Below are 27,206 nucleotides of genomic sequence, written 5' to 3'. Positions count from 1 at the left end.
CCGTACTCCACTGCCAACTCCCAGCTGGAAGATGAGCTGGTGTCACTGCAAAAGAAACTCAAGGGCACTGAAGATGAACTGGACAAATACTCCGAGGCTCTCAAAGATGCCCAGGAGAAGCTGGAGCTGGCGGAGAAAAAGGCCACAGATGTAAGTGCACGCTCACACTGCCTTCCTCACCTGCTGTCCGCGTGGCCACTCTAGGGGTCACCACAGGGGCTGCAGAGCGAAGGAAGAGGGTGAACCTCCTCCTGCAGGGACACCTGCACACAGCCTGGCCGTGGCCCAGAGCACTGGATGCCGCCTCTACTGCTGCGCACATTTCATTTTTATTCCGTCCTTTCCCTTTTTCTCTTTTTCCTCTTCTTTACCTCCTCCCCTTTGGTTGGAGGTGGGTGGGTGCGAAGCTGGGAGCTGAAAAGGGGACTGTTGGAGGTGAACTTCGCCTCCTGCTGGTATAAAACCTCTGAAGTGTACGTCATCACCAAGGTCTGTGTGAAGCAGGATACCTAGTGTTTGCTGTTCCCCAACCCCCTGGTGGTGTTCGCTGATGGACTTAGTCTGAGTAAGTTCAGAGAGCCTGGCCTTTAAATGGATTCATCCTTTTACTTCAGAAGCTAAACTTGAAGGCCACTGTGATGCTTTGAGGCTCTTTTTCTCACTAGGCAAGCCTTAAGACCTGCCCAGGGAAGATGATACTTGCTTGGGTCTGCAGTCTGAAGCACTAGATCCAGAAAGTACACACGCAGGGAGTTATATATAGCTCAGTGCTTTATATGGATAGCGAGCTGGCTGCCCCCTGCCCGCCCCACCCCCACCTGTCAGCCCTCTGACAACCACCGCAGACGTACTTCCCAGGGGGTGATAGACACAGTCCCGGCTCTGCCAAGCACCCTCTCCACCCCAGAGCTAGCCACTTCTGTCTAGAAAGTTAAGCCGAGGGTCAGTTTTCCAATGCACTGACTTCGCACCACTACATTCCACTGAAGAAGCCAATTAAGCCTAGGGACCCAATTAGAAAAGAATTCCTTGGGAAGCTGATAACAATTCCAAGAATGTGTGAGCAGCAGAGAAAGCTACACCCAGGGGTTGGACCCCCAAGTTCAACAGCAGTTTGTAATTTTTGGTCGGTTCATTTTTATTTATTTGTTTGCTTGTTTATTTTTGGATAATGTGTAATGCAGACTACCCAAGGATTTTGAAGTCTGCACAGGTCTTTGTATCATGAAAGGCTTGAGGTTTACCCAGTGTTCTTGGTAATGGTTCACCAGACAACCAACACTGGGATCAGACAAAAAGAAAACTTTCAGTGACAATTACGATTTCTGGAAAGGGGGGCTTGGGGAAGTACTGGTTTAGCTAAAACTCACACTAAAACCTACCTGAGTTTATAAAAAAGAACAGCAAAAAGCCTTCACAACTCTGAGCCTGTTTTGTATAATATAGGTCAGATGTCTGCTTTGTATGCTACATGGAGGATGCCCAGCCACCCCCAAAATCTCCTGCAGGACTTTAATTTAGGTTTTTCAAAAGAGCCGCTGATAGATCTAGGAGAGATATTCCATATAAGGAAAGGAATCCAGAGAATTTGCAAATAGCCCCAGTACCAATGGAAGCAGGAGGGGGAAAAGAAAACACTACTATAATTCTTAAGGAGGGGAAAGATAATAATTGTTGTAACTATGTAGTGGTAATCATGTCTTTAATAAGAAATCTGGGGGGGGCACTGGAATGGGGTGGGGTAGAAGTAGAAAAGAGGCTATTTAAAGTCATCTGTGGGGGTGGAGCTAGGAGGGGAGGGAGGTTCTTAGAGCCAGTTTTGGTTCTTTCTATGAGCTAGAAAGCTGTCTCTAAATATGGTGTGAGCGTGTATTTCTCTGTCTCTTTTGGTTAGTGTATTGATCATCTTCCTCTTTAAGATACTGAAAGTTCTGTTGGAGACTAGGAATGCTGAAGGAAGTTTGAAGACTCGTTATATTTAGAGAGATCCTGACTCACTTGAAATAGCTAAGACTTGAGGGAAAGACAGGTGTCACTAGAGGAAAGAGGCGGGAGAGAAGTCAGCCTCCTTGCTGTGGGGACGTTCTACTGTCTAGTGTTAAAAATATAATTTTTGATTATTATTACTGAAAAACATTGTCCCAATTTACCAACCTACTTTTAGAAACTACAGTCCAGAAGCAATTTTCCCCCCACAGTTGAAAGACTGCCTGCCACTTGGGAGCTAGTACTCCCAGAAATCTGTTTGGGATTTTTACTGTCTTTTCTTTTTCCACCTAAATGAGGCTGAGTCCTATTAAGACTCCATTGTCTTGGCTCTTTCCCCCAAATAACTGTGATGTAGCTGATTAGTTACCGGATGTGAGTCTTTCTCCTTGTAGGTCTTCCTCCTAATGTAGTGACTCAGGTTTATCTAAACTCAGGTTTTCCCTTGAGTGAGTCACACCAAGATCTCTTCAGATGCAACCCAGCAACAGTGTTTTTTAAATAACCAAGGGATTCTAACCTCTAGCTAAAGTGCCCATAGCTCTTCTGTAGGGACATCAGCATGAAAATAATCTCTCCAGAAACTGACTTCCTAGGGGGTTTGAAAAGGAAAGCACTAAATCATTAGGGTAATTGCTTACTGCGTTGGCAAGTGGCCAGTGTATTCCCTAGCTGTCCTTAGAGGGCTGCAGATGCCCTCTCTGGGCATCCTCAAGGTTGGAGGCAGATGGTCTGTGAGCTCTGGGAAGGATCTGTACCTACCACCACTTGCAGACTGACTGCTTGGAAACCAAGCAAGAGGCTCCACCTACCGGACTTGGGGGACCTAGCTGGAGTTCAGAGCTGCAGCAGAGACCAGAGGCCACTAGGAATTCCAGAGGTGTTCCAGTTTTGGAAATCAGGCTAGGCAGGGGTGTTTTCCTTTTCTACCTTCGTTTCCATTCTCCACCCCACACATTTAAACAAGCCCAGGACTGACTCTTTGATAACGGTGCAAGATTAAAAAAAAAAAGCCCAGAGACGTGACAGGCTTTTAAAAAACAGCGCAAGAAGGAATAGCAGAGATGAGGTTCTTACAGATTGTGTCCATGTGGCTTTCCAGCTGGTAACCAGAGGTTCTGTCACAGGTTCCTCAGATTCCAGATATAAGACTGAATTGCCTGAGGTTACACAGTTTGTTATGCGGTCCAGACAAACTCTTATGGTAGTGCATGTGCATTTAATCAGATAGTTTGAATCCTTAAATATGTAAGGCACTGTTAAATGTTTTATATCCTCTGATTATTGTCAACAGTCCTGTGAAGAGCCCTGTACTATTATACTCTTTTTTAAGAGATGAAGCCTGAGAAGTCATTTGTCTAAAGGCACACAGCCAGCAGAGACTTAAGAGCCAGATTCAAACCTAAAAAAAAAAAAAAAGAAAAGAAAAAAAAAGCTGTATTCAGAACAGATCTTAACCACTATGCTTTGCCAGCTAGTAATTTACACTTGATAAAATAGTTTGGGTGCTGGGGTTCTTCTAGTCAGGATCTTGTGTTCTGTTGTTCTTTACAAGGATCTTTAGGATATTCATATTTCAGGCTCCAAGTTCCTTGTTCACACTCTGGGAAATCGGGATTACAGAGCGCCCCGAGCGGCCAGGAGTTGTCAATGCCTTTAGCATTAGGAATGATAATTACAACTGGAAGAGTTTAGGGAACGTTCAAGGTCTACGTTTCTACCCTAACTCGGCTTCAGGGGAATCGGGATTTCGGAGCGCTCCAAATGGCCAGCAGGAGTCGCCATAGGCTTTAGCATCCAGGTCCTCCACTTGGAGTCGCCCAGGCTAGGCGGACTGGACGCAAACGCCCTCCTGCGGTGGCCTCGCTCTGGGCAAAGCAGCCTAGAGCCAACCATCCCCGCGCGCAGGCGCAGTGGTTCCATGGGCAGCCAGTTCCCGGGGTCCACCCGGCCCCGCCCGCCTGCCCGCCGCGCCTGTCCCCTGCGCTCTCGCGCCCGCCCGCGGCTCTCTCGGTGCGGCCCTGGAGCCGTGACTTCCGGGCTGCTTCTTAGCCGCAGGGGGCGCCGGCGTTGCAGAGCCGGCCTGGGCGGGACGAACCGGACCTGGGCTCGGTAGCGACAGCAGCAGCGGCAGTAGCAGCTGCAGAGCGCAGAGCGCGGAGGCAGAGCACAACCTCAGCCGCCGCCTCGCCATGGCGGGTAGCAGCTCGCTGGAGGCGGTGCGGAGAAAGATCCGGAGCCTGCAGGAGCAGGCGGATGCCGCGGAGGAGCGTGCGGGCAGCCTGCAACGCGAGCTGGACCAGGAGCGGAAGCTGCGGGAAACCGTAAGGGACCCACCCATCATCACCCCGAGGCCCCCACGCCGCACCTGGCACACCTAGGCCAACTGGCACCCGGCTACTCAGCCCTGCCTGTATAACTCCTTGGTCTAGAGTAAAACCTCCATAGGGGAAGCAAGAGGGCTGTGGAGAAGGTTCTGGGGCGATCATGAAATGGGTCCCCGGGATGCGCACTTTGCGCTGCTGCCATTTATTAACTCCCACTGAGGTTGGAAGGAGGCGTCCTTCTTTTAAAGACCAGTCCCTGGGAGAAAGCACTGGGACTTTGGGGCCTTGGGATACTGGACTTTTGTCTCTAGTTGATCCTATGTTTCCTAGAAGCTGTTTCTCTATGGAGGTTAAAGACCTTAACAGGACCAGGTTCTGAGGAAAGAGCCAACTCTCACAGCCCTTATAGTCTTAGGTTTTTTAGCGCCGCCCCCCCCCCCCCAAGTAGCTATCCCTCTACAATAGGTATCCCTTTGTAATGAGTTTTGGCAAAAGTTGGCCAGATGTCAACCGCTAGTGAGTATACCTTTTGCCGGCTATCCCTCCTCCTTGTTGAACATAGTACTTGACTTCCTTTTTTCATAAGGCAAATGTATCCAGCAAACAGAAACAGAGTTTCAAAGGGATATTAGACATTTGTTAGTCTTAAGTGTGTGTTTTAAAATCAAGATATTCAAACACCTTGGGAATTTCATGACAAAAAATAATAATATGGTGTCCAGCTGTGCTTAATATGCACAGGACTACGATGAATTGAGTCATTCCTTCTGGCTAAGTGTTTGGAATGGTTTATGTGGTTTCTTGCAGAAACTCCATAACATGATTTGTATAAAACACAGAGAACCAAGAGAGTTTTCCTAAGAGGAAGGCCCAACTAGAGGAAGTTTAAGATAAAAACACAGATAAAGATATTTTAAAAACCAATAGGCAAAAGATAACTTTCAGCATTTGGGAGGACTAGTTAGCAAAAGACCCACTGTCAAGGCCTCAAGGTGGCTGATAGTAGATTAATTCTGGTCTGTGCCTGGCTAACTGCTATGAACCAGTGAGCTAAAAACAGGATGCAGAGGCTGGGACCCAGTTTGTCAGGATTTGAATCCTGGCCCATCTCGGGGACAGCTGTTAGAGCTTTGGGTCCCTGTGGGTAAAGTGTGGTTAGTATGTAAAGCGATCACAGTGGGGCTTAGCACACGGAGGTAGTGCTTCTTAAACCGCCCTGTTATTATCAATGTCCAGCACCACCTTGCTTAGCATTCTTTACTGTAATTGCTTGGCAAGGACTCCTAAAAATGGCCCTACTCACTCCATTACCCATAAAATTCCCCCCATTTAATGCTTTAAATCAACAATTATTTTCTCAATTCAAGGAGGGGAAGTGGGCAGGCTGGAAGGACCGGGTTGAGGAGGCATTTCATTGGAGTCCTTGTGGACTCGGAACCTAGTGACTGGCAGTAAAATGTACACGTGCTATCTTGTACTTTGTTTTTGTAACAGCATTTCTGGGCTACTTCGCTAAGGTCAGAGCTTTCATTCCGTTCAAAACCTTAAGTCTTTACTTAGAGCAATTTAAATTCTTTTTAAGGAAACTCTAATGTCATTTTCCGGGAATCACCTAGCAGAGTCAGGACCCCATCGCATCTTAGAGCGCCAGGATGAGCATTGGTGAGCCACTTGCAAACTGCTGGTTGCTCCTGACTTTTAAAACTGAAACCTACATATGGACGGAGGCAGTTTAGGTAGTTAGTAGACGTATCGTAGGCTGTAAGTTAAGCTAGCTAGCAGTAACAATTTCTCTTGGAAGCAAAGATTAAGGTTTAGTGACAAAGCCATGAGCCACTGCAAAAAAAAAAAAAAAATTCACTGTAGAGTTGGCCCAGGCTCAAATACTGAGACTCAGGCAGGCTTAATGGGCCCTACTAAACTGGTCCGTACCTTGGAAAGAGCAAGTAGCATTTACTTCCTCCTCCTTGTTTTCCCAAGGTGTGTGGGCCCTTCAGAATCCTGGAATGAAATTGCTCTGCTTGATGTAATGCTTGACCCTGGGTCTTGTGACTTAAGGGTTTGCTTGGGTGGTGGGGTATGCGTTTAATGCAGAGAAAAAGCCAATTCTCTTTCCAGCTTTCTGGGCAAGACCTAGCCAATGAGAAGACCTGGAATTGCTTAATGGATACCTTTATTAATCATGGGAAATAACCAATTTTCAAAACTTCCCAGCCCTTCCCTTACTCCTCAGCATTGGCAGCTTCTTCTGGAACCGGGAAACTGAGCGGCGCGCTCTGTGTTTGCCTTGGTACTTGCAGAATGCCTGTGACTGAGGATCCTCTGGGTTCCCCCTTTCCCAGGCAGTCACAGCAAAGGCACCTCAGTACCTTGCTCTGACTCCTCTTGCTACACAAACATGCCTCACAAATTACAGGCTTTGGCCCAGATAGAGCAGGCTGTGTTTATCTGCTATCCATGGGAGTGCCCTAATGCTGGCCCAGCCTTGGGTGCTTTTTTTTTTCCCCTTTCTTGACCATATAAGGGCAGAAGTTTAGCTTGGCCCTAAGTCACTTTGGTCTTACACAGCAAGCAGGGTGAAACCCTCTCTGTGTGACTACAGTTTACATGAAATAAAAAGATCTGACCTTTGATCGTTCCATGCACTCCTCTGATTCAGTCAGGACTTTGGAAATATATTCCAGAGCATTGGTTTTTTCAGAGTAAAAGATTTCCTTCTTTCTGTATTGGCTATAACAAGTGAATTTCATGTAAATCTTAGGCTTTATTAAAGTCTGGTTTGGAATAACATTTTGCTGCGTTGGAGTAGGGACAGCCTGACTTCTGCATTGTACCTTGTTGGGTAGGAAGGAGAATAGTCTGTGCCTGTTTTTTCTGAAGGTAGCCACTTCCTTGTTTGGGGGGCAGGGTGAAGGGTAGGAATGGTGAGCTTATAGGACTTCCTAGGTGGTAGCTGGGACTTACAGGCTCTGGGAGTATGTACAATGCTAAGGATCTCACATGTATGATCACTGGGTTCATAGTCCCAACACCACCACAGTCTTTTTTTGAGTAACATGCTGGGGTCTAGTAGCACTTTTGAAATAAAAGAAACTAGCAACTCCACTGAAAAGGTTTTGCTGTCAGTGTTGCTATAAGGGGCCACTGTAAGAACAAGCCTACTCAGTGTACTAAGAGTGATTTACATACCTAGGACCCTCCCCCAAATACCTTGTTATTTCTATTTCTAAATAACGGATGGGCATAGGACAGTGGGCTTGTACTGATAGACAGCCACGGGTACTTAAGATGACTTGGGTGCTGTGATAGAGAGAGCCTCAGGAAATATCTAGAAAAACCTCAGCCCTGGGTAGGGAGACCCAGCCCATAAATAAAAGCTGGTAAAAGTGACAGGCATGGGTCTGTGGACACAGAACATAGTAATGAGGGCGACCCGTGCGTGTAATCTCTGCTGCTGAAATGCTGAGGCAGAGACAGCCCGTCTAGACAACAGAGTCTCAAAATGAGGGTGGGAGAATAAGAAAGAGATGGGGCTTTAATTATGAAATTGAACTTGTCTTTTATCCTGAAAAATCTTCAAAATTTCTATTAGACCTGTGTAAGGGAAGCCATGGAGCCAGAATATAGGGTTTCCCAGGTGCTCACCTCAAATCCTCATCCTTGAGGGTTAGAGAGCAGTGTCCTTATGTGAGCTGATGGCTAAGCTCTAGGACACTCTGCCTTTTAAATAAAGATTGAGACGACTTGCTGATTTTCTTGCACTGACTGTTCTGCTGATGGTAGCCAGAGTCTGTCCATATAATCTCTTAAGTTACTTGGGGTCCTGGGGGTAGGGGGATGGTAGAGAACCTTCACCTCCCGTGTCTAAGAGAGCAAGACTCCAGGGGTGAGAACCACCAGTCCCGAAGCTTCCATAGGCTCAAATTTAAGAAGCCAAAGGGTTTGGGTTTCAGTCCCACCTCGCTTTGCATTGATGGAGCGCTTCCCAGCATGCCTTAGCAGTAGGTCAGAGGTCCTTACCTCTGTCTTAGTAGAGAGTTTGCTAGGCAGCTCCTGCAGTTATTGCCAGCCTCTCTGGTTGGTGATGGAAGAGGAGAGGGGCTTGCCGTTTATATTGTGGTTCCTTCTCCTTCTTACCACCCAAATCGTAATCTCTAGGCACAGTACCTGGTAGTCTCTGTTTCTATTACACGTCTCGAGTGGGTTCATATGACTCCTGTGTGATGCTAGTTCAGACAATGGGGCTTCATTCCATAAGCTATGCTTGTCTCCTCCGGAAGTGTCTGTAATGCTGCTGCATGTACCAGTCCTCCCTCTGCCAAAACTGGCCCAAGGGAACCAGTCCTTAAGCCCAGCCACGGCCTAGGCATCCTGTGTGAAGACCCCCTTGGCTGGTCTTGTTGGAGGACATTAAATAACCTGAGCCAAAGGAAAATGTGTAGAAGGGTTGGGGGCAAAGAGAAGGAAACATGGATCAAATAGGGTGGGCCTCTATTAGTTAGGGCAACCTTGTGTGCAAAAAAGCAGGAAAGAACATGGGTTGCCATGGCCTCCCCAATGCTCCTCCTGCCTCAATCCCACCTCTGTACATCAGCAGTCATCCTGTGAATGAGTAGAGTCCTCAAGGTTCGGCTCCCGGGTAGGGAACTTAGAATTTGATGTTACAGAAGTCTTTTAAAAATCCTACTCAGGTTTCTCTGATTTTCCAACAGCTGCTGTAGCAAGGATATTTACTCTAACAGTAAATGATGATAACTTTATTATATAACACTAAGATATGAAAGGTACTTTTAAACCTGGCCTGGGTGTTCCAGAAGAATCCATACAAGTACTTCTTGGCTTTTTAAAAAAATGAGTGAGATGACTTGTCTAATGGTGATCTTCTTGCAGTAACTGCCCTGATGCTGGGCAGTCTAGCCACAGAGGTTAGACTACTTGGGGCACTGGCTATTGGGAGGTGGCCCAGAACTTTGCACTCTAGTGTCAGAAAAGAAAGAATTGGGTTAGGCAGGGCTTCTCCCCACCCCCCAACCCCCGGAGCAGGGGGAGTGTGAAACCACCAATCCCAATCAATTTTCTATTTTGGTTTTGGGTTTCAGGGTGACTTTCTGTCTCCACCCCCACCTCCCTGTTTTTAAGAGGAATCGCATTTTTCCTAGAAATGAAACACGTATAAGATGAAGTAATTTAATGCAACCCTGAACTATAGCCTTAATATGTATTAATATGTATTAATGTGTGTATATTTCCCATTAAAGAGGCTTGAAGTTAAAAGCACTTGCTGCCCTTGTAGAAAACCTGTGCTCTGTTCCCAGCACCCACATGGCAGCGCACAACCATTTCTAACTCCTGACTCCAGTTCTAGACCTGGAACTGACCTCAATGGGCATTGCAAGCACATGTGTGGTACATACACATACATGTAGACAGAACACTAATACACATACAATTTAAAAATTAGAAATAAATTTTTAAAAGGAATAGTTTCTCAAAGGGAATTCTCTGCCATTAAGAAATTGGTTATTTCTGTCTCCACCAGCCTTCAAGGGAAAGCCCAGTCATTCCCGCCCTTCCCAGCTTGGCCCAGTTACGAGCTGGTTTCTGATCATGACTGCCCCTGTGGACCAGTTAGTTCTGTTGTAACCTCTCCTCCTCCAATTCATTTCACACTCGCTCTGCTTCCTGTCTCAGGTAGCCAGGCACTACACTCTAGTTTTTTCTTTGAGATAAATGTGTCTAAAATGTTTATGTACTTTTAAAAGATGCTGCAGTCATTCACGGTGGCCGGAGATACCCTGTTCATTGCCCTTCTCCAGATAGAACCGCCGAGGATCTAGATGAGCACGGGACTGAATGGTCTCATTTCCTGTGACTCGAGGCCTTGTCGAGCTTTCTCTAACTGCACGTGCAGTTCCCATTCTCTCTCGAGCTTTGAGCGTTTCTGTTGTTGTAATTAGAGTGTTTTCAGTTGCTCAGCTCTGTAAACATTTATGGAGCCCAGGCCTCTGTAGAGAGCTAATGGTGTCTTGGAGTTTAAGCAACATACAATTCGGTAAAAACAGATACAGAGAAAGCCAGTGGCATGCGCTCTAAAGTGTGTCTTGCCATTGTTAGAAAATTTGACTCCTAAATATCCTGAGGGCTCGTTAGCCTTTGATGAGCATAGATTCAGAGTGGATGAGGATAAATAATTGCTACCTAATTAGCAAGGGCCACCTTCACTTCCAGGCAGTCTGGGATCAGTCCCTATAACAGTGAGGCAAGTATTCCCAGGCTCAGAGCAAAAGTACTTATAACAGGGAACAGTCATGGCCTGCCTAAGAAAGAAACACTTTCATTTAAACCTAAATTCCGAATAAAAACTGTATCTGCATCGCTTTTCTCCTTAGGCCTGTGAAACTTTTCTTGTAGCAACCTTGACTTATAAGACATTCCAATAAGCTTAGGTCAAAAAACCCTTGGGAAATGTATCTTGGCCTTGTTCCAGTGAAGCCAGTTATTTTAGAGAGGTTACTTAAAAGGTGGGGCAAAGGGGAAATTTCTAGATTGTAGTAGATCTCCATATGGTATTTTTTTTTTTAATTTGGTTGGTTTGTTTTGTTTTGTTTGAGGTTTTTGTTACTGGGTTTTTGTTTTGTTTTGTTTTGTTTGTCTGGTATATGTTTTTTTTTTAAACCACTGGATTTTTAAAACATCCAGTTTCATTATAAGGCTCCTTTGAGAAAAGAACTCAGAGAACGGACAGCATGCTGAAACTCTGCGTTCTAACTTCTGATGATCCTGCTGGTGACTCTGTGGCTGAGCCTGGATAAGACCCGATGTCTGTCTCCGCACCTCCAGTGCCAGTGAGCTGTGAGGGAGCGCCCCTTCACCCAGCAGCCGGGGGAGCCAGGGGAGCCGTGGGAACGTGTTGCGGATGGCCCGGCCGTCTGCTGAGTGTTGTTTCTACGGTGTATTCTAAGCGTGATGCTCCTGTGTGAGCACTTGGGTTAGTCAGGGCTTGTCATAACTGGAAGGTAGCTCACACATACCCGGGGCCCAGACTTCCTGTCTGGAGCCAGCACTTCAGCCCTGGCTAGTTTCTGAAGGTACCACCCTCCCTTTCTCTCCAGCTCTGAAGTGCCTTTCATTTTCTGCCTAGGCTGAGGCTGATGTAGCTTCTCTGAACAGACGCATCCAGCTGGTTGAGGAGGAGTTGGATCGTGCTCAGGAGCGTCTGGCCACAGCTCTGCAGAAGCTGGAGGAGGCTGAGAAGGCTGCAGATGAGAGTGAGAGGTAAGAACACCAACGAGCTCCTGTGTGTGTGCACACGCACGACACACACATACACACCAAGGAGGTTGGAGAGATAGCTTAGCACTTAGTATTGACTAAGGGTCTGTTCTAAAGACCCTGGTCTGAGTCCCACCCCCGACGTGGTAGCTCACAACTGTCCATAACTCCTGTTCCAGGGTGTCTGATGCCCTCTTCTGGCCTCTGCGGGCACTAGGCATGCATATGATGATGCATAGTCATACATACACATAAAAAGATAAAATAATAGATCTACCAAGATGTCTTAGACCTAGGGGAAACAGCCATGGTAGTCAAACAAGTAGAAGAAAACACATAGATAAAACAGATAAGTGATATGTTTTAGATTTTGGGGTATAGAGTATATATAGCCTGGTGGGCAAATTAGGGTGACAGAAACATGGAGCAGCGGGTCACACTGAGTCCACAGTCTGGCAGGGAGTAACTAGTACTCGGCTAGCTTCCTCCCTTTTGTTTAGTCAGGGACTCTAGCTTGAGGAGTGGTACTGCTCACAGTTAGAGAGGAATGGTATTGCTCACAGTTAGAGTGGGTCTCCCCACCCTCACTAACCCAGTCTAGAAGATCCCTGGCTGGCATGCCTGGAGGTCTATTTACCGGTGATTCTGGATCCTGCCAATGATCCATTTTAACCATCACATCACACAACTGACCACACTCATTCTGCAAGGCTTTTTTTCTCTGTACTCTGCCACTCAAGTCACCAAGTGTGATGTCATGAGACTAGAGCATTCTGTAAGGTGAGGGATGGCATAGCAGAATAAATCCAGAGCAGTGCAGGCATGCCTTATTCCTGCTGGAAACTGGGCAGGTGAAGGTCCATTTCTCCACCACTACTTTGAAGTGACCCTCTGCCCCTTGGCACCACTGTGGGGCACCGCTGCAGACTTTAAGGCTAAGGAAACTTGTTAGCTAAAGTTTTCGACTTGATATTTACTACCACTTAGTTTTTCTTGCCAAGAGCTCAGAGGTTCTTTAAGGTGACCTATGGTGTCTTAGTATGTCAAATAACAGTAATCTTGTGAATGACTTCTTCCTGCTACTGAACTTTTAAATCCAATCTGGCAGCACAAGACTGGAGGAAAGGAATGTAGAACTTATTTGTTATGGTGCCCTCTTCTGGCACCTGAGGGTACTGTATGTACATAGTGCATATACATACATGCAGGCAAACACAGTCACCAAGTAAAAAATCAATGTCTTTTAAAAATAGTCCTTTACTAAAACTGCTTACTTAAATTTTGCTAAGTGAAATCCATTCATGGCTTGCCTATGCCATAAATCTGTAAACTCTAGATCAGTTAACATTTCTGAACTGTAGCATCATGCCATAACATCCCATGTCAGTCTTGCCTCCAATACCTGTTCATCCTTCTCTCTCTCTTTGTCTCTCAGTCTGTCCCTCTCCCTCCCCTTCCCCTCCCCTCCCCTCTCCCTCCCTCCCCCCTCCCTTCCTCCTCCCTCCCTCTCTCTCTCTCTCTCTCTGTCTCTCTGTCTCTGTCTCTGTCTCTGTCTCTCTCTCTCTGTCTCTCTCTCTCTCTGTCTCTCTCTCTCTCTCTCTCTGTCTCTCTGTCTCTCTCTCTCTCTGTCTCTCTGTCTCTGTCTCTGTCTCTGTCTCTCTCTCTCTGTCTCTCTCTCTCTCTGTCTCTCTCTCTCTCTGCCTCTCTCTCTCTGCCTCTCTCTCTCTCTCTCTCTCTCACTGTCTCTCTCTCTCTCTCTCTCCCCCTCCCACCCACCCACTAGACAGGGTTTCTCTGTATAGCTCTGGTGTCCTGGAACTCTATGTAGACCACGCTGGCCTCGAACTCAGATCCAGCTGCCTCTGCTTCCTGAATGTTGAGATTAAAGGCAGTGCCGCTCTACCCAGCTTGTCATCCATTTCAATCTACAGTCTCCCTCAAGAAGAGGGAAGAGGTGGAGAATCTCTGCATGTAACAAATAAAGCATGCTAGCTTCCCTTATTTCCATGCCTCCCAGATTCAAATGACATCCTGACATAGCACCTTCTACTTAAGGTGAACTGGAAGTTTCGCCGTTACCCCAAGATCTCATTCACAGCGAACAGAGAGAAAAATGTGTGTCTTTTCTGGAAAATCTTGCTCTGTCTTTGGAAAATAAACGACTCTCTGCTCTCTCTTGGCCGCTGTGTGCCTGGAGGCTCCTACTCCACAGCAGTGACAGACAGTCTTCTCTCCATCTCGGGTCTTCCTGCTTGTCTATCTTTCCAGAGGCATGAAAGTCATTGAAAGCCGAGCCCAAAAAGATGAAGAAAAGATGGAGATTCAGGAGATCCAGCTGAAAGAGGCCAAGCACATTGCTGAAGACGCTGATCGAAAGTATGAAGAGGTCAGTTTCTAGGGTTCAGAGCCTTACCAAATCCCAGCCGTGACTGCGGAGGAGTGGGATGCTCTCTGGGTCAGCTTCCCCGATAGAAGTGGGTGGTTCTGAGAAGCAGGATTCCTTTATCGGCAGAAACTGGTTCTTACTGTGATAAGCCAGCCAGTCATCTGCTTTGGGAGGAGAGATCAATACTGCCCCACACCCTAAAGGCTGGGACAAAAACAACTTTAGCCAGGAGAGGTGAGCCCTTAGGAAAGCTGTGGTATAGATGTTTCAGTCCAGACATTGGAGAGAACATGGACCACACAGCTCCTTAGGAGATTCAGAGAGGCTTCTCCAGGGTGGAAGAAATCCTGTTAGCATAGGCTCTGTAGTAAAGGGGTCCCCGGTGTTGTCCACATAAAAACAACCTGATAAAAGCCAAAATGACTGTAGGTTCCAGTTGGTTCTTTTGGCTTTTTGGTTCTTTTGGGGGGTTTTTTGTTTGTTTTTGTTTTTTTTCCTGTATTTCCTTGTGGCTGCCTGACTCTCTCCAGTGGAATTGAGCTGCCTCTGAGGAACTTTTTCTCTGGGGCTACATATCTGACTGTAGATTTGACCTTGCAGGCATCGCACTGGCTCCTGCCTTCTGCGGTGCGGATCTCCGCATGGTGCAGGCCTTGGGTTTATTTGTGGTGCTCTCTCGGCAGCCCCTTCCTACCCGTCTAAAATGCCTCCTCATGTCTCGTCATCCTGCTATTTTTAAGGTTGCGGATTTTATATTTCTCTCATTCCGAGAATTGGCCTTGGGTGCTTTGTAATTATCTAGACTCCACCTGGGAAGAGCTAACCATTCTGGTCTCGGTGAGAGAGGCCGTGGTCTCTCTGCCAGTGTGCCGAGTGAGAGCTGCCTGTCTTTACTGAAGGGAAAGAGAAGTATTCCATTTGCAGACAAGGGCCAATGCATATAATTTCTATAACCACCCCCTACACAAAGTGTGCCAAGCCCATAGCATGCCTGCTGTGTTTGCCCTGCTGCAGGTGGCCCGTAAGCTGGTCATCATCGAGAGTGATTTGGAACGTGCAGAGGAGCGAGCTGAGCTCTCAGAAGGGTAAGCGGCCCGTTGCCACCATGTGTGGGGGTGCTACAGAGCAGCTGACTAAACAGCATGACCTTCTGGCAGCTGCACATTTACCCACCTCAGCTCCGGGCTCCTTATGCGCTCAATGTGATATGGATGAGCTGTGAGTGTGGAACACGGAGGAACCACGTGGGGTGTCTGTGAATGCGTGTGGCACTGCATGCCTTACCTGCACTGATTTTGTGAATGGCCTTGTGCATTTCCTGTGTCCACTAACAGCCAAGTTCGACAGCTGGAAGAACAATTAAGAATAATGGATCAGACCTTGAAAGCATTAATGGCTGCAGAGGATAAGGTACTGATGGCTCACATACAGTTTTTAGGTTTAACTGCATCCCAAGACAGCTTTGAGCTTCCATTGCCTACTGGTCGGTTTGGTGTAATGCCTGTACCTCCACTACACCCTCTGCTACTTATATCTTGCTTCAAGTGCTTTCTCTTGGTCCTTTATGCTCTTTGTTTTTCCCTTCATATGTACTCTGAGGGGTGGCCAATAAGAAGCCAAATCATCCCACCCAGGAGATGCTGGATTTGGTCTCTCTGCCCCTCTACTAATAGAAGGCAGAGCCCGTGGCAAAGCCAAGCTCTTCCTCGATGGTGATTTGGCTACTTTAAGGTGCCCCCGCCCCCGGCTCTAGGACTCCGTTTTCATTTTTTCCCATCCCTCTCCTTTTTTCTCTTCTCGTCCCTTGGGCTTCTCCCACCCTTTCTGCTTCTGATCGAAAACATTAGCAAATGTGCCGAGCTTGAAGAAGAATTGAAAACGGTGACGAACAACTTGAAGTCACTGGAGGCTCAGGCTGAGAAGGTAGGCCAGGAGCATGGCGTGGGGAAGACATCTTTTAAGAACTGCTCAAAAGAGGCCCCGGTGGTGACAGTAGCAGTGCAGGAGGCATTTTATTTAGCAAGGGACAACATTTTGAGACAATATTCTAATTGTTATTGAATGGTAGGATTTGTTTTTGTTTTTTGTTTTTTTTGTTTTTTTTAAATAAAAAGGTTATAGCTGAGAATGTATCTTATGTTGGGTAAATCACCAATTTAATTTAAACAAAGTGCCAAGTGGATAAGTTATCTCATTCTTATCCCATGTAAAGCAATAGGCAAGGGAGCAGAGAGTGTATTGTAGTGTGCCATGTGATACCCGAGGTTCTGTTACCTGCTGGGAGATCCCAACATCTGCTGCTTGGGCTGGCACGTCCCTTGTGTGAGAAGGCACGAGTGTGAGAGCCGCAGCCTGACATCTGGACCGCTCTTTCTAATTACAGTATTCTCAGAAGGAAGACAAGTATGAAGAGGAGATCAAGGTTCTCTCTGACAAGCTGAAGGAGGTAATGTGTGAGAGAGAGAGCCTGGGAGAAACCGACTGGGTTGTGATTAAGGGTCTGTGGAGTGAGTCAAAGCACTGTCATTTGGAGGTGCATGGACCAAGATGTATTCTTGGCGTTCGTGGAGTTAGCTAGCTGCCGTCGATCATGGTAGAATAGGGACTGAACCTGGCATATCCCGGGACATATACACTTGAGTTTTGTCCTGGTTTTCCTTATACCTGTAGCTAGCTACTGGACAGGCTCTCCCTGACCTTGCCTCAAGTGAATTTAATCATTCCAGGCCGAGACTCGGGCTGAGTTTGCAGAGAGATCCGTAACCAAATTGGAGAAAAGCATTGATGACTTAGAAGGTAAGATCTTTAACATTTCAAATTCAGTCCGTGGTTAACTATAACTCTCTTGATAAAACAGTCATCCAATCGGAGGGCTTCCACCGGGATACGCCTGTCTGTTGTCACACTTCCTGTCTGACTGTCCTCTAGGGTTCTCATCTGTTATGCTGAAACTCTTGGACCCGAGTCCTCAGTTCTTGGGGTGACTTAGTCAGCTGCCAGACAGCTTCCGTCTAATTTCTTGCACTTCAGAAGTGGGTCTGGGCTGCTTATCACTAAGTGAATTAATTCTAGATGAATGGGACTCCAGTTTTCTGTATCTCTGACAGTATTTCCTGGTTGTCAGAACAGTGTGGATTTGTTTTACACATAGCCCATCTTCCACTGTAACCACAGAAGAAGGGCTTGGTTTAAGTCGTATATTGGCAGAATATTCCATATTCTAAAAGAGTAAAGGGTAGGAATCAGTAGGGCATTGAGTGTCAAATATTTCTCAAAAAAAAAATCAAACAACAATAACAACAAAAATCACACATGCCGTACATCGAAGGCAGAAGGGGTTCAAGAAAATAAATGACAACAAGAAGTAAGATGTGTGAGAGAAGAGAGAGCGGTGTGTGGGTGCAAGCTTGCAGTGTGTGGCAAACACAAACCCAACACTATTACGAAAATTAAACCGCAGACAAGCCGCAGTGATAACCCCAGTGCTTTCAGCCCGTCTGGTACTAGCAACAGGTAGCTTGAAGGAGAGGACCACGGGACTAGTTAAAGTGCCACCAAGAAATCAATATCCCCTGGTCTGGCTTGGGGAGGAAGTGAGAGGTTTGAAGGTAGCATTGCAGACTGTCATAGCAAACCGAACTTGCTGCCTTTGGCCATTCCTGCCCATAGCTTATAGCTGCTGGTGGCTGACTACTCCAGTGTAATTAACTGACAGCTTTGTAAAAGGAAAGCTGTTCCATTACTCATCTGGAGAGACAGTCTTCTGTGGGTGTCTAGGATTTAACAGCTCGTTGGGATTACCCCCCCACCCCCGGTATTGTGTTTTTCATATTGGGTCTTTCTTATTTTATTTTCTAATGGGTTTTTGTTCTCTTTGTTTTTGTTTCAATTCCTTTAAAAACAAATGGCACGCCTCCTGCATTGGCCATCCGCTGCGGCACCAACCCCTTCATGCACTGCCCTTTCCTTGCTGCCGCGTGGGGATGGCGCCTGCGCCACCCTTGCTCACCCTCCATCTCTTGATCATTCTCCATGTCCTTGCACCTCTGCCTTCCACTTCCTGCTCGTAGATGAGCTGTATGCTCAGAAACTGAAGTACAAGGCCATCAGCGAGGAGCTGGACCACGCTCTCAACGATATGACTTCCATGTAAATGTTCATGCACCCTGCTTGCTTGCACCCCCACCCTCATGCTCGTGTGATGACCTCACCGTGGCTCCCTTCTCCCTCCATGGTCTTCATTTCTGCACCTCTTGTGGGCTCTCTCGCATAACTTAGGATAGGTTCTCTTTTTCACATTGTACTAACAAAGGCCAAGTGGATTCAGTCCATGCAAACCATTTCAGGATCCTTTTATTTTATAAAGGCAGATCTAGCTTGTCTCTGCAGAGAGGTGAACTAGACTCTGAGTAGACCCTGAGTATCTCCTTTTAAAACCTTAAACCAGACTCAAGTAAAACTAGAAAGCCATGATGCAGTGGTGCAGGTTAGGAAGAAGTACCAGGTTGTTTCCTGGGATTCTTTGAGGTACAATATGGTCATTTTCAGTTAAAGCTGCAAGTTTAAAGTATCACATTATTGAGGATCTGAAGAAAAGGAAATGGGCAATGACCCAGTAAAAATCTCTCCTTCCCTTGTTATGAATTCCAGAGCAGGGCTGGGTGCGGGGGTGGGGGGTGGGGGGGGGAACATGCCTTTTGTCCTGCCATGTAGAAAGCAGAAGCAGGTATATATCTCTGAGTCTGAGGTCAGACTTGTCTCTAGCAAGTTACAGGCCAGCCAGGGCTATATAGTAAGACCCTGTCTTTAAAAAAAAGAGAAAGAAAAGAACTGAATTGAATCCCAGAGCAAAAATGAACAGTCTCCTGAGGAATCAAATCTTCTAGTTGATGTGTTTATGTTGAGTGAAAATAAAATACCCCACAGTAAATGCTTGCCACGACCTATGTCAGAGAAGCAAAAAATAAAACATTTATACAATATGAATTTGGAAGTTAGTGTTCCATATTTTACTTTTGTGAGGCAATAATAGTTGTTTGGGGATCCTCAAACATACAGAGCTAATTTACATATGACTAACTGTGCCTGCGCCACTTGGGATTCTAACCCCTGGAGTGTTTCGTCTCCATTCTAATCCAGGCCGGGAATGGCGTATCTTTAACCATTCAGAAACATAGTAACTTCAGGAGTGCTACATGTGCCTGCTGCTGCCTTGGAGGTTCCCAGAACATCCTGTAGAGACCTGGCTGTCGCCATAGAAACAAGGGCGGGCCTCTTCTCCACCATTAACAAAGGAAGAGTGAAATCAGCTTATCTATTGTCACAGTCCTCCGGATCAATAAAATGGCATACTCCACAGGGAGAGCTCTTGAGAGTCAAGTGCCCCAAAAGGAGGATTTAGCTTAAACGTTGGCTTTTAAGTTATGTTTACGGCTCTTCCTCAAGGTTGGCCCATGACAGCCTTGGGTCCAGGCAGTAGCTGCTGAGGAAGGCCTCCCCCAGGTGCAGCTGGTGGTAGATGGCTTCATACCTGCTTGCATGTCAAATGCTGCTGTCATCTGTTTGGTTTCCTCCATTTCCCCCTTTTCCATTGCTCCACTTTTTCTCTTTTACCTTTTATTTCACGCAGATAAGTTTCTTTGCTTCACTCCTCCCAAGACTCCTCCATCAAGCTGGATGTCTCACCTCTCTGAGCTCTGCATCTGTCTGCTCTCCAGCTGACCCAGCTTTCTCTTTAGTGCCCACCCACCTTAGGGCCAGGCACAGACCGTGCTTTCTATTGTACAGAAGCAATTCGCCCAGTGTAAAATAAACACTGTACGCTATCCCTGTTTGCTATTCTTTTACTCCTTATTTATTGACATTTTCGTCTCAACGCTCAATAAAACTACAGTTCTGCTTCGTGCATCTCAGGATACTTTTTTTTTTTTGAACATTAAATACCATTAGGGATTTTTAAAGTAGTAGTTCCATGTGCAACTTTTTAAAATGCTACCCAACACCTGTGCCCCTCCAAGTTGTGGTTTCCAGGTGCTGGAGTGAGGCCAGGTAGCTATGGCTTTAGGAAGTGTGATGGTTCTGATGTGCAGTTTGGGTTCAGAACCTCCATAAGAGCAGGTAGTGGGGTCAAATCCTGGTTTGAGTAATGTTTTCAAACTCTGCCAGTAGTGTAGCTTGGGACATGCCCCTCTCCGTGTCATACAGAGATGGCTCCGCCTGGCTAAGTAATGAAAGCCTGGGTAGCCATCCTGTACTTGGCAGAGAGGGCGATCACACACCGTGACAAACTGGGATTATAACATTGTAAGTCATGGTTCTACCTTTTGTGGCCAAGAGATGAGTTGAAGCTTTTATTTTTCTGTAAGTAAACTCATTACACAGACACCTTCATTTTAAACACAAAAATGACATTTTAGGGATTCTCAGTATTACTCTATTTGAGTCATATTTTGTTCCAATGTTCTTAAGCACATCCTGCATTCTGCTGATGGTGTGCCGATGGTGGTCTATAAGACAAGTTTCCTCCCTTGTTTTGTTTTGTTTTTTTAATGGTCCACTGCAGATGGCTCACTGACACCCACCAAAGAACATTTCCGTCACCAAGCTTGATTTCAGTCACAAACAGCAGTTCCGTAACTCGTATTTCAGAACTAGGACTTTAAAACAATGAAGCCTGTAGCTTCTAGGTTCTTCTGTCAGCATGGCTCTGTTCTCCAGTGTTCTAAAGCATGAGTGACCCTCATCTGTCTCATATATGGTACTCATTAGCCTAATAAGGCTGCCATACGGCTCTCCTCGAGTATTTGAGCAAGCTCTGAAAATAATCATTTACTCTGAAGTCTTCAGAGCAAAGATTTTTTTTTTTTTTTAACAAGGGGTCTGAATTAAAATATTTTAGTTAGTGGCATGGTAGACTCTAATTTTAGGATCCAGGCAGATTCTATCCCCTGAAGGCTGCAAAGGCTTCTACAGTTTTCTGTTTTTTCCTTTCCCTAATGCTCCATGGGCCTGCTTCTCACCATGATTTAGGAACCTGGTTCTTTTTAAACTTCAGACTAATAGCAATGCTCTTTCTGAGTGATCTGCCACAGTGAAACAAGGCGCTTGGAGTTCTGCCGAATTGTTCATGCCTCTTGGGGTGCAAATTTCTTGGCTCTCCTGGAGATTTCTCACAATTTCTATGAGGTTCACTGCGGGAGAAATGGGAATGAGCGAACCATAAAAGCAGATCCCAAGTACACAGAAACAGTAAGCTGAGGTTATCAGGAGTCTGTTTAACAGGCTTCTGGTTGAGCAGAGGCCAGCCTGTATCAGCAACTCTTCCAAGAGCCTCAGCTGGCCTGAACCAGCAGCACTTGCCAGCTCTGAGACCAGAGGTCTCAAGACACCTGGGGTCTGTGCAGAACAGGAGGGTGAGCACTTACAAATGTGACTGCCCTAGGGTCACCCCAGTCCACCAGCTCCCCTGCAGCTAGAAGAAACAAGGCCCAAAGTGGGTTGAGGTAGGGAACACTGAGGTGTAAGCCTAACTCCTAGTTGACCTCTGCATTCTCCAGTCAGTGTTCTTCTATTCTAATGGCTAAACATTTGGGTTCTGCAAATGGGGCGTCTTGTCAGCTGCTCTGCTCATGATGGCAGTTTCCCACCATGATACTGTGGGTGTAGTAATGGGGTTTCTATTTTGCAACCTCTTAAGTATGTGGGAGACACTGGAAGGTAGCAGGGTATGAGAGGAGCTGAGCTGGGCGTGCTCTTCGCTCTGTATAAGTGGGTCGTGTGTGGGAACAGAGGAACGGGGTGAGTGCACTGTGAGATATTGTATGTTTCCAGCCAACTGAGAACAGAAAGTTTCACTGGGCACTGTCTGGAGGAGATGAGAGCTGAATGAAGTTTTGAATATAAGTTAAGAGAAAAGGCATGGGTTGAATGTAGTTCTTCATAGTTCCCTGATGGACCACAGCAGTTGGCCTCCACTTCTACCACTTATGGGAGGAAGCTGATGGAACCACTGCATTTCCCCAGCAGTGAGTGCCGGGGTTGACCGGTAGGCAGTAAGGTTGTTAGCTCTCCAAGATCATCAAGTAGAATGTCTGAGTCCATGGAGTCACACATGCCAGTTTCCCTAGTGTGTGCTAGTCCTTTACCTGTCACCCCTGATCATCAGACACCAGCAGAGTCCTGTGGTGGACTGCTTTGCCACCCAAATGGATCCCCCTGCCAGTACATCAAGTTTGTATCACACTAGGCAAGTATGTCATTTGAGAGGATTTGTTTGGTTTTTTTAGGGGTTGGGGGGTTCACAGACCACAATGTGAAGTCAGAAGATAACTTGTAGGCAGGCAGGCAGTGGTGGTACACACCTTTAATCCCAGCACTTGGGAGGCAGAGGCAGGCAGATTTCTGAGTTCGAGGCTAGCCTGGTCTACAGAGTTCCAGAACAGCCAGGGATACCCAGAGAAACCCTGTCTCAAAAAACAAACAAAAGATAACTTGTAGGAGTCAGTGTGTTTTCCTTCCACTATGTATGTAAAACCTGGGACTCAAACTCTTGCATCAGGCTCTGCGACAGGCACCTTTGCCCGCTGAGTCATCTTCCTGGCCCAGTTTTATTTACTTTATGCATGCCGTCAGCGCCCAGCATGAATGTCATCCTCTTGAAGCACACAGATAAGCTCTGAATCAGCGTGGAGTGGAGATAAATGCTTGTTTGCTTTGGGTAACACACTGTCAAAGTATGTCTCTTGGTATGGGGGGTGGGGAGTAGGGGGAGGGAGATGAAGAGTTTTCCAAAACTGCTCCATGGGGCAGAAGTGGTAGCGGCAGCTCAGCAGCACCCTGAGCAGAGAGGAAAGGGTTCAGGAAGAGTGTACACAAGTGGGCTAGTCAGGAGCTCACCTAGAATCTCCACTGAGCTCCAACAAGGCATGAGTGACTGGAGCTGACCTCAGTCCCCAGATCTGTTGTTCTAAACTACACATAACCGAGTTCACTGGGTGGCTTTAAGGAGGTGCAAAAGGAGTGTTGGTCCCTTCCTGCATCCTGCACCTCTTTTCCTCAGCTCTATGTCAAGGAAAGATTCTGGCCTCTCCTTTATTCTTCCAGGCCTTGCCGTGCACCCTCGGGGGCACAGGGCAGAGGGCCTGGGGTCAGGGTACACAGTTGCTGTCCTGCGGATCGTGTTTCCAGTCTGTGAACCATCTCTCACTGACTCTAACTAACCTCTCCCTTCTGCCTCTTCTTTTCTGCTAACCCTTGCTGACTTGTCCAGATCAACTCTACCATCAACTCGAGCAAAACCGCCGCCTAACTAACGAGCTAAAGCTGGCCCTGAATGAGGATTAGAAACTTGGGCCAAGTTCTAGGAATGGAGTCCATGTTCAGAAAATCCATGACTCACGGGGTTAAAAAGTGATTTAACTTTCTGGAGAAATGGGAAGGAAAGGCATGGGCTAGATGGCTGCCTGCCAGGCTTGCATTTTCCTCTGTATAGCTTCATTAAATCCTCAGTAACCAAGAAGTTTTTATGATATATTATGTATATGTGAAAATATTTATACCAATCAATTCAGCTCTTCCCTGCATCAGTAGGTCCTCTTTGAACTGATTGAAAATGAGGACTCCTCTCCTCCCCTCCAAAAAAAAGGGAAAATTTTTTCTATTTCCTCTAAACAGCTGTGAGTCCTGCTTTAAATATCTCTTACAAATTTGTATTCCTAACATCTTCATAACATGTGTAGTGTTTGAAATGTGATTCAATGTACCTATGCTTGGGCAAGATAGCTTTTGAAAACAGGAGCTCGTACCAGAAGTCCCTGGTTGAAAGGTATGCTTTGTTAAGTTTAACAGTGTCGGGATCTGATGAGCGTGTCATGCTAATAAGTGGGATCCTATAAAAATACTAAGAGAATGTCCTAATGAAGTGTGCATGAGATGTCTTGATATAACCATTTGTGAGCAGTAGAAATAAACCATTTAAAATTGGTCAGAATCTTCTTACACCATCGTTGTTTTCTGTGAGGCTGTGTTCTGGCACAGCTACCAGATCTTTAACTGCTTGTAACTCAGAATCCTGTGCTGGTATTAACGTCTTTGGTTTGTGTAACAATGCTGTACCTGTATTTGGTTTTTGACCCTCCCTGGTTCCCGTAGCACGCAGTGGGTGAACCTTCACCAAACACACCCTGCACTTTATGTCAGGGTAGGTTGCAGGTGTAGGTGCACCCGGAGCCTTGTGTAGATGTGAGTGATGTCCAAAGCATGTGTAGTGCCATTCATTTGTGTGTGACTGGTGTTTGCTTACTAAATGTACAAACCACTACCAAGTGTGAAGCTCAGCTATTCATGACTCAATTTTCTAATCCCATCACAGAGAAAGTGGCTCATGCCAAAGAAGAAAACCTTAGTATGCACCAGATGCTGGACCAGACTTTACTGGAGCTAAACAACATGTGAAACCCTCCTTAGCTGCGACCACATTCTCTCATCCCCCTCCCCCATTGTTTAATTTTGTCTTTAAACACATGCTTACCGTGAAACCCCTTCAATGCGTTTTTTTTTATATATATATATATACTTTTACCACTGTCACTGAAACATCTGCAGAGAGCCAGCTAGGGCAGGGGGTGGGGAAAGACACAGAAAGGCAAGCCCAAGTCGGGGAGCTTATTATTTAAATGTGCCATTTCCCAGGTTGACATTGCCACACTTCATAGAGTTTAGGCATGCAGTTTGCTTAGCCAGTGTAGGAAGCCTCATGAAAACTGAAAGATTAACAGCCAGAGTGCCAACGGTGGGGTCACAAGGAAGACTGATGTTGGAGACAATCAGGTGCGGATTGGTGCTAATTTAAACAAAAGGGCCCCTGGGCCCTTTTGTTCAATATTATACAATTTAGACTTCTGTCCAACACTAATTTATTTTGTCTTGAGTTGTACTTCGAGAAAAGAATATGGGTTTCGTATGCCCGTGTTCCTTAAAGCCAAGGGTTTGAAAAGCCATGCTGGTCTTCTAAGTTTCCCATTCCTTCCCAGCCGACTTGTAGCCCCTTCCAACTCAGCGGGGAGAGCGTTCACTGCGGATCACCCCCCCTTCCCAGTTCTCCATGTCAGGGTAAAAGATCTGGGCACTACATATGTAATTGGTAAAAAAAAAAAAGGCATTTTCTTAAGAGTTATAACTATGTAAACATTGTATAATGATATGAAATAAAATGCACATTTAGGACATTTTCTAAATCTGGTGGTCCTGTCGTTTGTATAGTGTTGTTGTTGTTGTTTCATTTAGTCAACTTGGTGTGGTTGACCTGCCTTCCTGAGAGGTTGCTTACGGTCCCATGGAAGCTGGATCCCCTGGCTAGCCTCTCAGAAATTATTTAAGTGGTAGCAGTCAGGAAAATGCCCTTTCCAAAAGTCATTTTCCATGTTACCAGCATAGTTCCATGGAATAAGAGACCTTTAACAGTGATCTGTAAACTGCTGTGTGGATTTTTTCCCCTCAAATCTTAGCTAAGTCTCGATGCATCCACATTTCAGTTCAGCCAGGGGTGGGCCGAAGCACCAAATCTGTGGTTCTGCTTAGTTTTTGTGGAGCTTTGTGATTTTCCGTTTTCAAATTCTCTACTTCCGTACATCTTCATTTTCTCGGAGTGAGAAACTGAAAATATCTTTTCCCTGGCTCTTGAAGACACTAAACAAACAGAATATAAAAAGAATCACTTGGCTTTGGTTGTACTACTGCGAGATTTAAAGGGGCTGGGAGAATGGGCATTTCTCACCCAAAGCAAACATAGAGTGTTAATAAGTGAAAACTCACTTGCATGCACAAATAACATTTTGGTTCACAAGCATTAACTGTCCTGGTTTTATGGCAAAGAATCCAAACAGCCTGGAGACCTGGCTGTCCTATCTATAGAGAGAGCTGTTCCCTTACGCTAAACAAATAAGTACTGTAAAGTACTTCCCCTGTTCCACCATCCCCAGTTCTCTCTGCTCCACCGTAGTTGTGGAAGACTTCCCTAAACTCAGCATTCTCCCTTCAGATCTGGCTTCAAGTCAGGAATCACTGTGAAGAGCCTCAGAGTGAGGCATCATCACAGAGATGAGATGAGTTCACTGTACTGCTGTCAGGATTTGATTGTGGAGCCTATACTAGACACCTAAGCACATTCTGTACCACTGCTGCTTGCCTGAATCTGTCATATATCCAGAAGACCACCACCAGGGTTTTTAAGACTACCTTTGTGAAGCTTAAGAGAACCCTCACTTTGACATGGGTAAGGGTAACTCTTACTGTCCTCAGATACCATCTTTCTGTGTTATAGGCTTACAGAGAGCAAGTTAGCTTGTGCAGGGCTCTACAGCTCACAAGTGATGACCAAGGCCTCAGACTTTGGCCTGGAGACACCAAAGTTCAATCTGGATTCCTATGTTATTACAGATATGTGGCAGCAACAGAAAATTGGAAAGGTTGCAGCAGCGGATCACGCAAACCCAGTAGTTTCTACATCTTCCAGATGAACATGAGCAAGACAATAGCCATGTCTCCCCATGGCACATACCTTGAGTCTGACCCAGTGTGATAGCCTCTGGGAAGGCCACCCTGTGAGGCCAAGGGAAAGAGATTAGGAATCAGACATAGCAAAGCCGGGTTGGAAGCTGACAAGGATATGTGAAATGTAGTCGAGATGCGTACTGTGGATTCCGTTGCCTGAGACTACAGGCGGAAGGCTGTGTAGTAACTCAGAATTCCCTGTGAACTCCTAAGAGAAAGGATATGGGTGAGAATGTATCTTCAAGACAAAGTCACGTGAGGGTTCTAGAGTCTTCAGAGGGAGGGAAAAAACCATTGTATGTCTTATTCTGAATGTAAGGAAGCTGGTAGTGAGCAGAACAATTCCTCTTCTGACTGACTGCTTCTGGAGAATGTTAGCAACAAAGTCTGCTGGTTGTGAATGCTGCTGTGTGTCTTCCTGGAAGCCTGGTTTTCTATTTTTCTCCATGAAAATATTTTTTACTTGAACAAATATTTGAGTGTGTTCTCTCAGCTTGTCAACACTGTGTGTGTATGTGTGTATGTGTGTGTGTGTGTATGTATGCACTTTTCTACAGTCATGTCTAGAGAGGAAAAAAAATATGAATTCTCTAGCCAAAACAAAAAACACTGGTAGATTTGGGTAGCCATCCCTTGCAGAATTATAGACAAGCTTGAAAAAAAGTAAGAGATGCTAGACAACCTAA

The 27,206-nt window shown here is 46.1% G+C and overlaps 1 protein-coding gene across 16 annotated transcripts in view; it reads left to right on the top strand.

Annotated features, from left to right (window-relative positions):
• Tpm1 (tropomyosin 1) overlaps positions 1-25,205 on the top strand; it is a 26,541-nt gene extending 1,336 nt beyond the window's left edge. Inside the window, exons 2-10 of one of the 16 annotated variants that reach the window (XM_031346269.1) lie at positions 25-150; positions 11,455-11,588; positions 13,854-13,971; positions 14,986-15,056; positions 15,306-15,381; positions 16,355-16,417; positions 16,698-16,767; positions 18,042-18,120; positions 19,601-19,806. In XM_031346269.1, coding sequence (XP_031202129.1) covers positions 25-150; positions 11,455-11,588; positions 13,854-13,971; positions 14,986-15,056; positions 15,306-15,381; positions 16,355-16,417; positions 16,698-16,767; positions 18,042-18,120; positions 19,601-19,604 — 741 coding nt within the window. In that variant the 3' untranslated portion in view covers positions 19,605-19,806. Of the gene's footprint in view, positions 1-24; positions 151-3,972; positions 4,311-11,454; positions 11,589-13,853; positions 13,972-14,985; positions 15,057-15,305; positions 15,382-15,818; positions 15,895-16,354; positions 16,418-16,697; positions 16,768-18,041; positions 18,125-19,600; positions 19,879-24,340 lie in introns of those variants that run through there. The other 15 variants (XM_031346266.1, XM_031346277.1, XM_031346274.1 and 12 more) reach the window with 15 other exon arrangements.
• Positions 25,206-27,206: the final 2,001 nt, after the last annotated feature.

This window comes from Mastomys coucha, unplaced genomic scaffold, assembly GCF_008632895.1.
Source record: "Mastomys coucha isolate ucsf_1 unplaced genomic scaffold, UCSF_Mcou_1 pScaffold23, whole genome shotgun sequence".
Lineage (NCBI taxonomy): Eukaryota > Metazoa > Chordata > Mammalia > Rodentia > Muridae > Mastomys > Mastomys coucha.
Note: the sequence above shows the minus strand (reverse complement) of the source record. Positions and strands in the feature narration are given on the sequence as shown.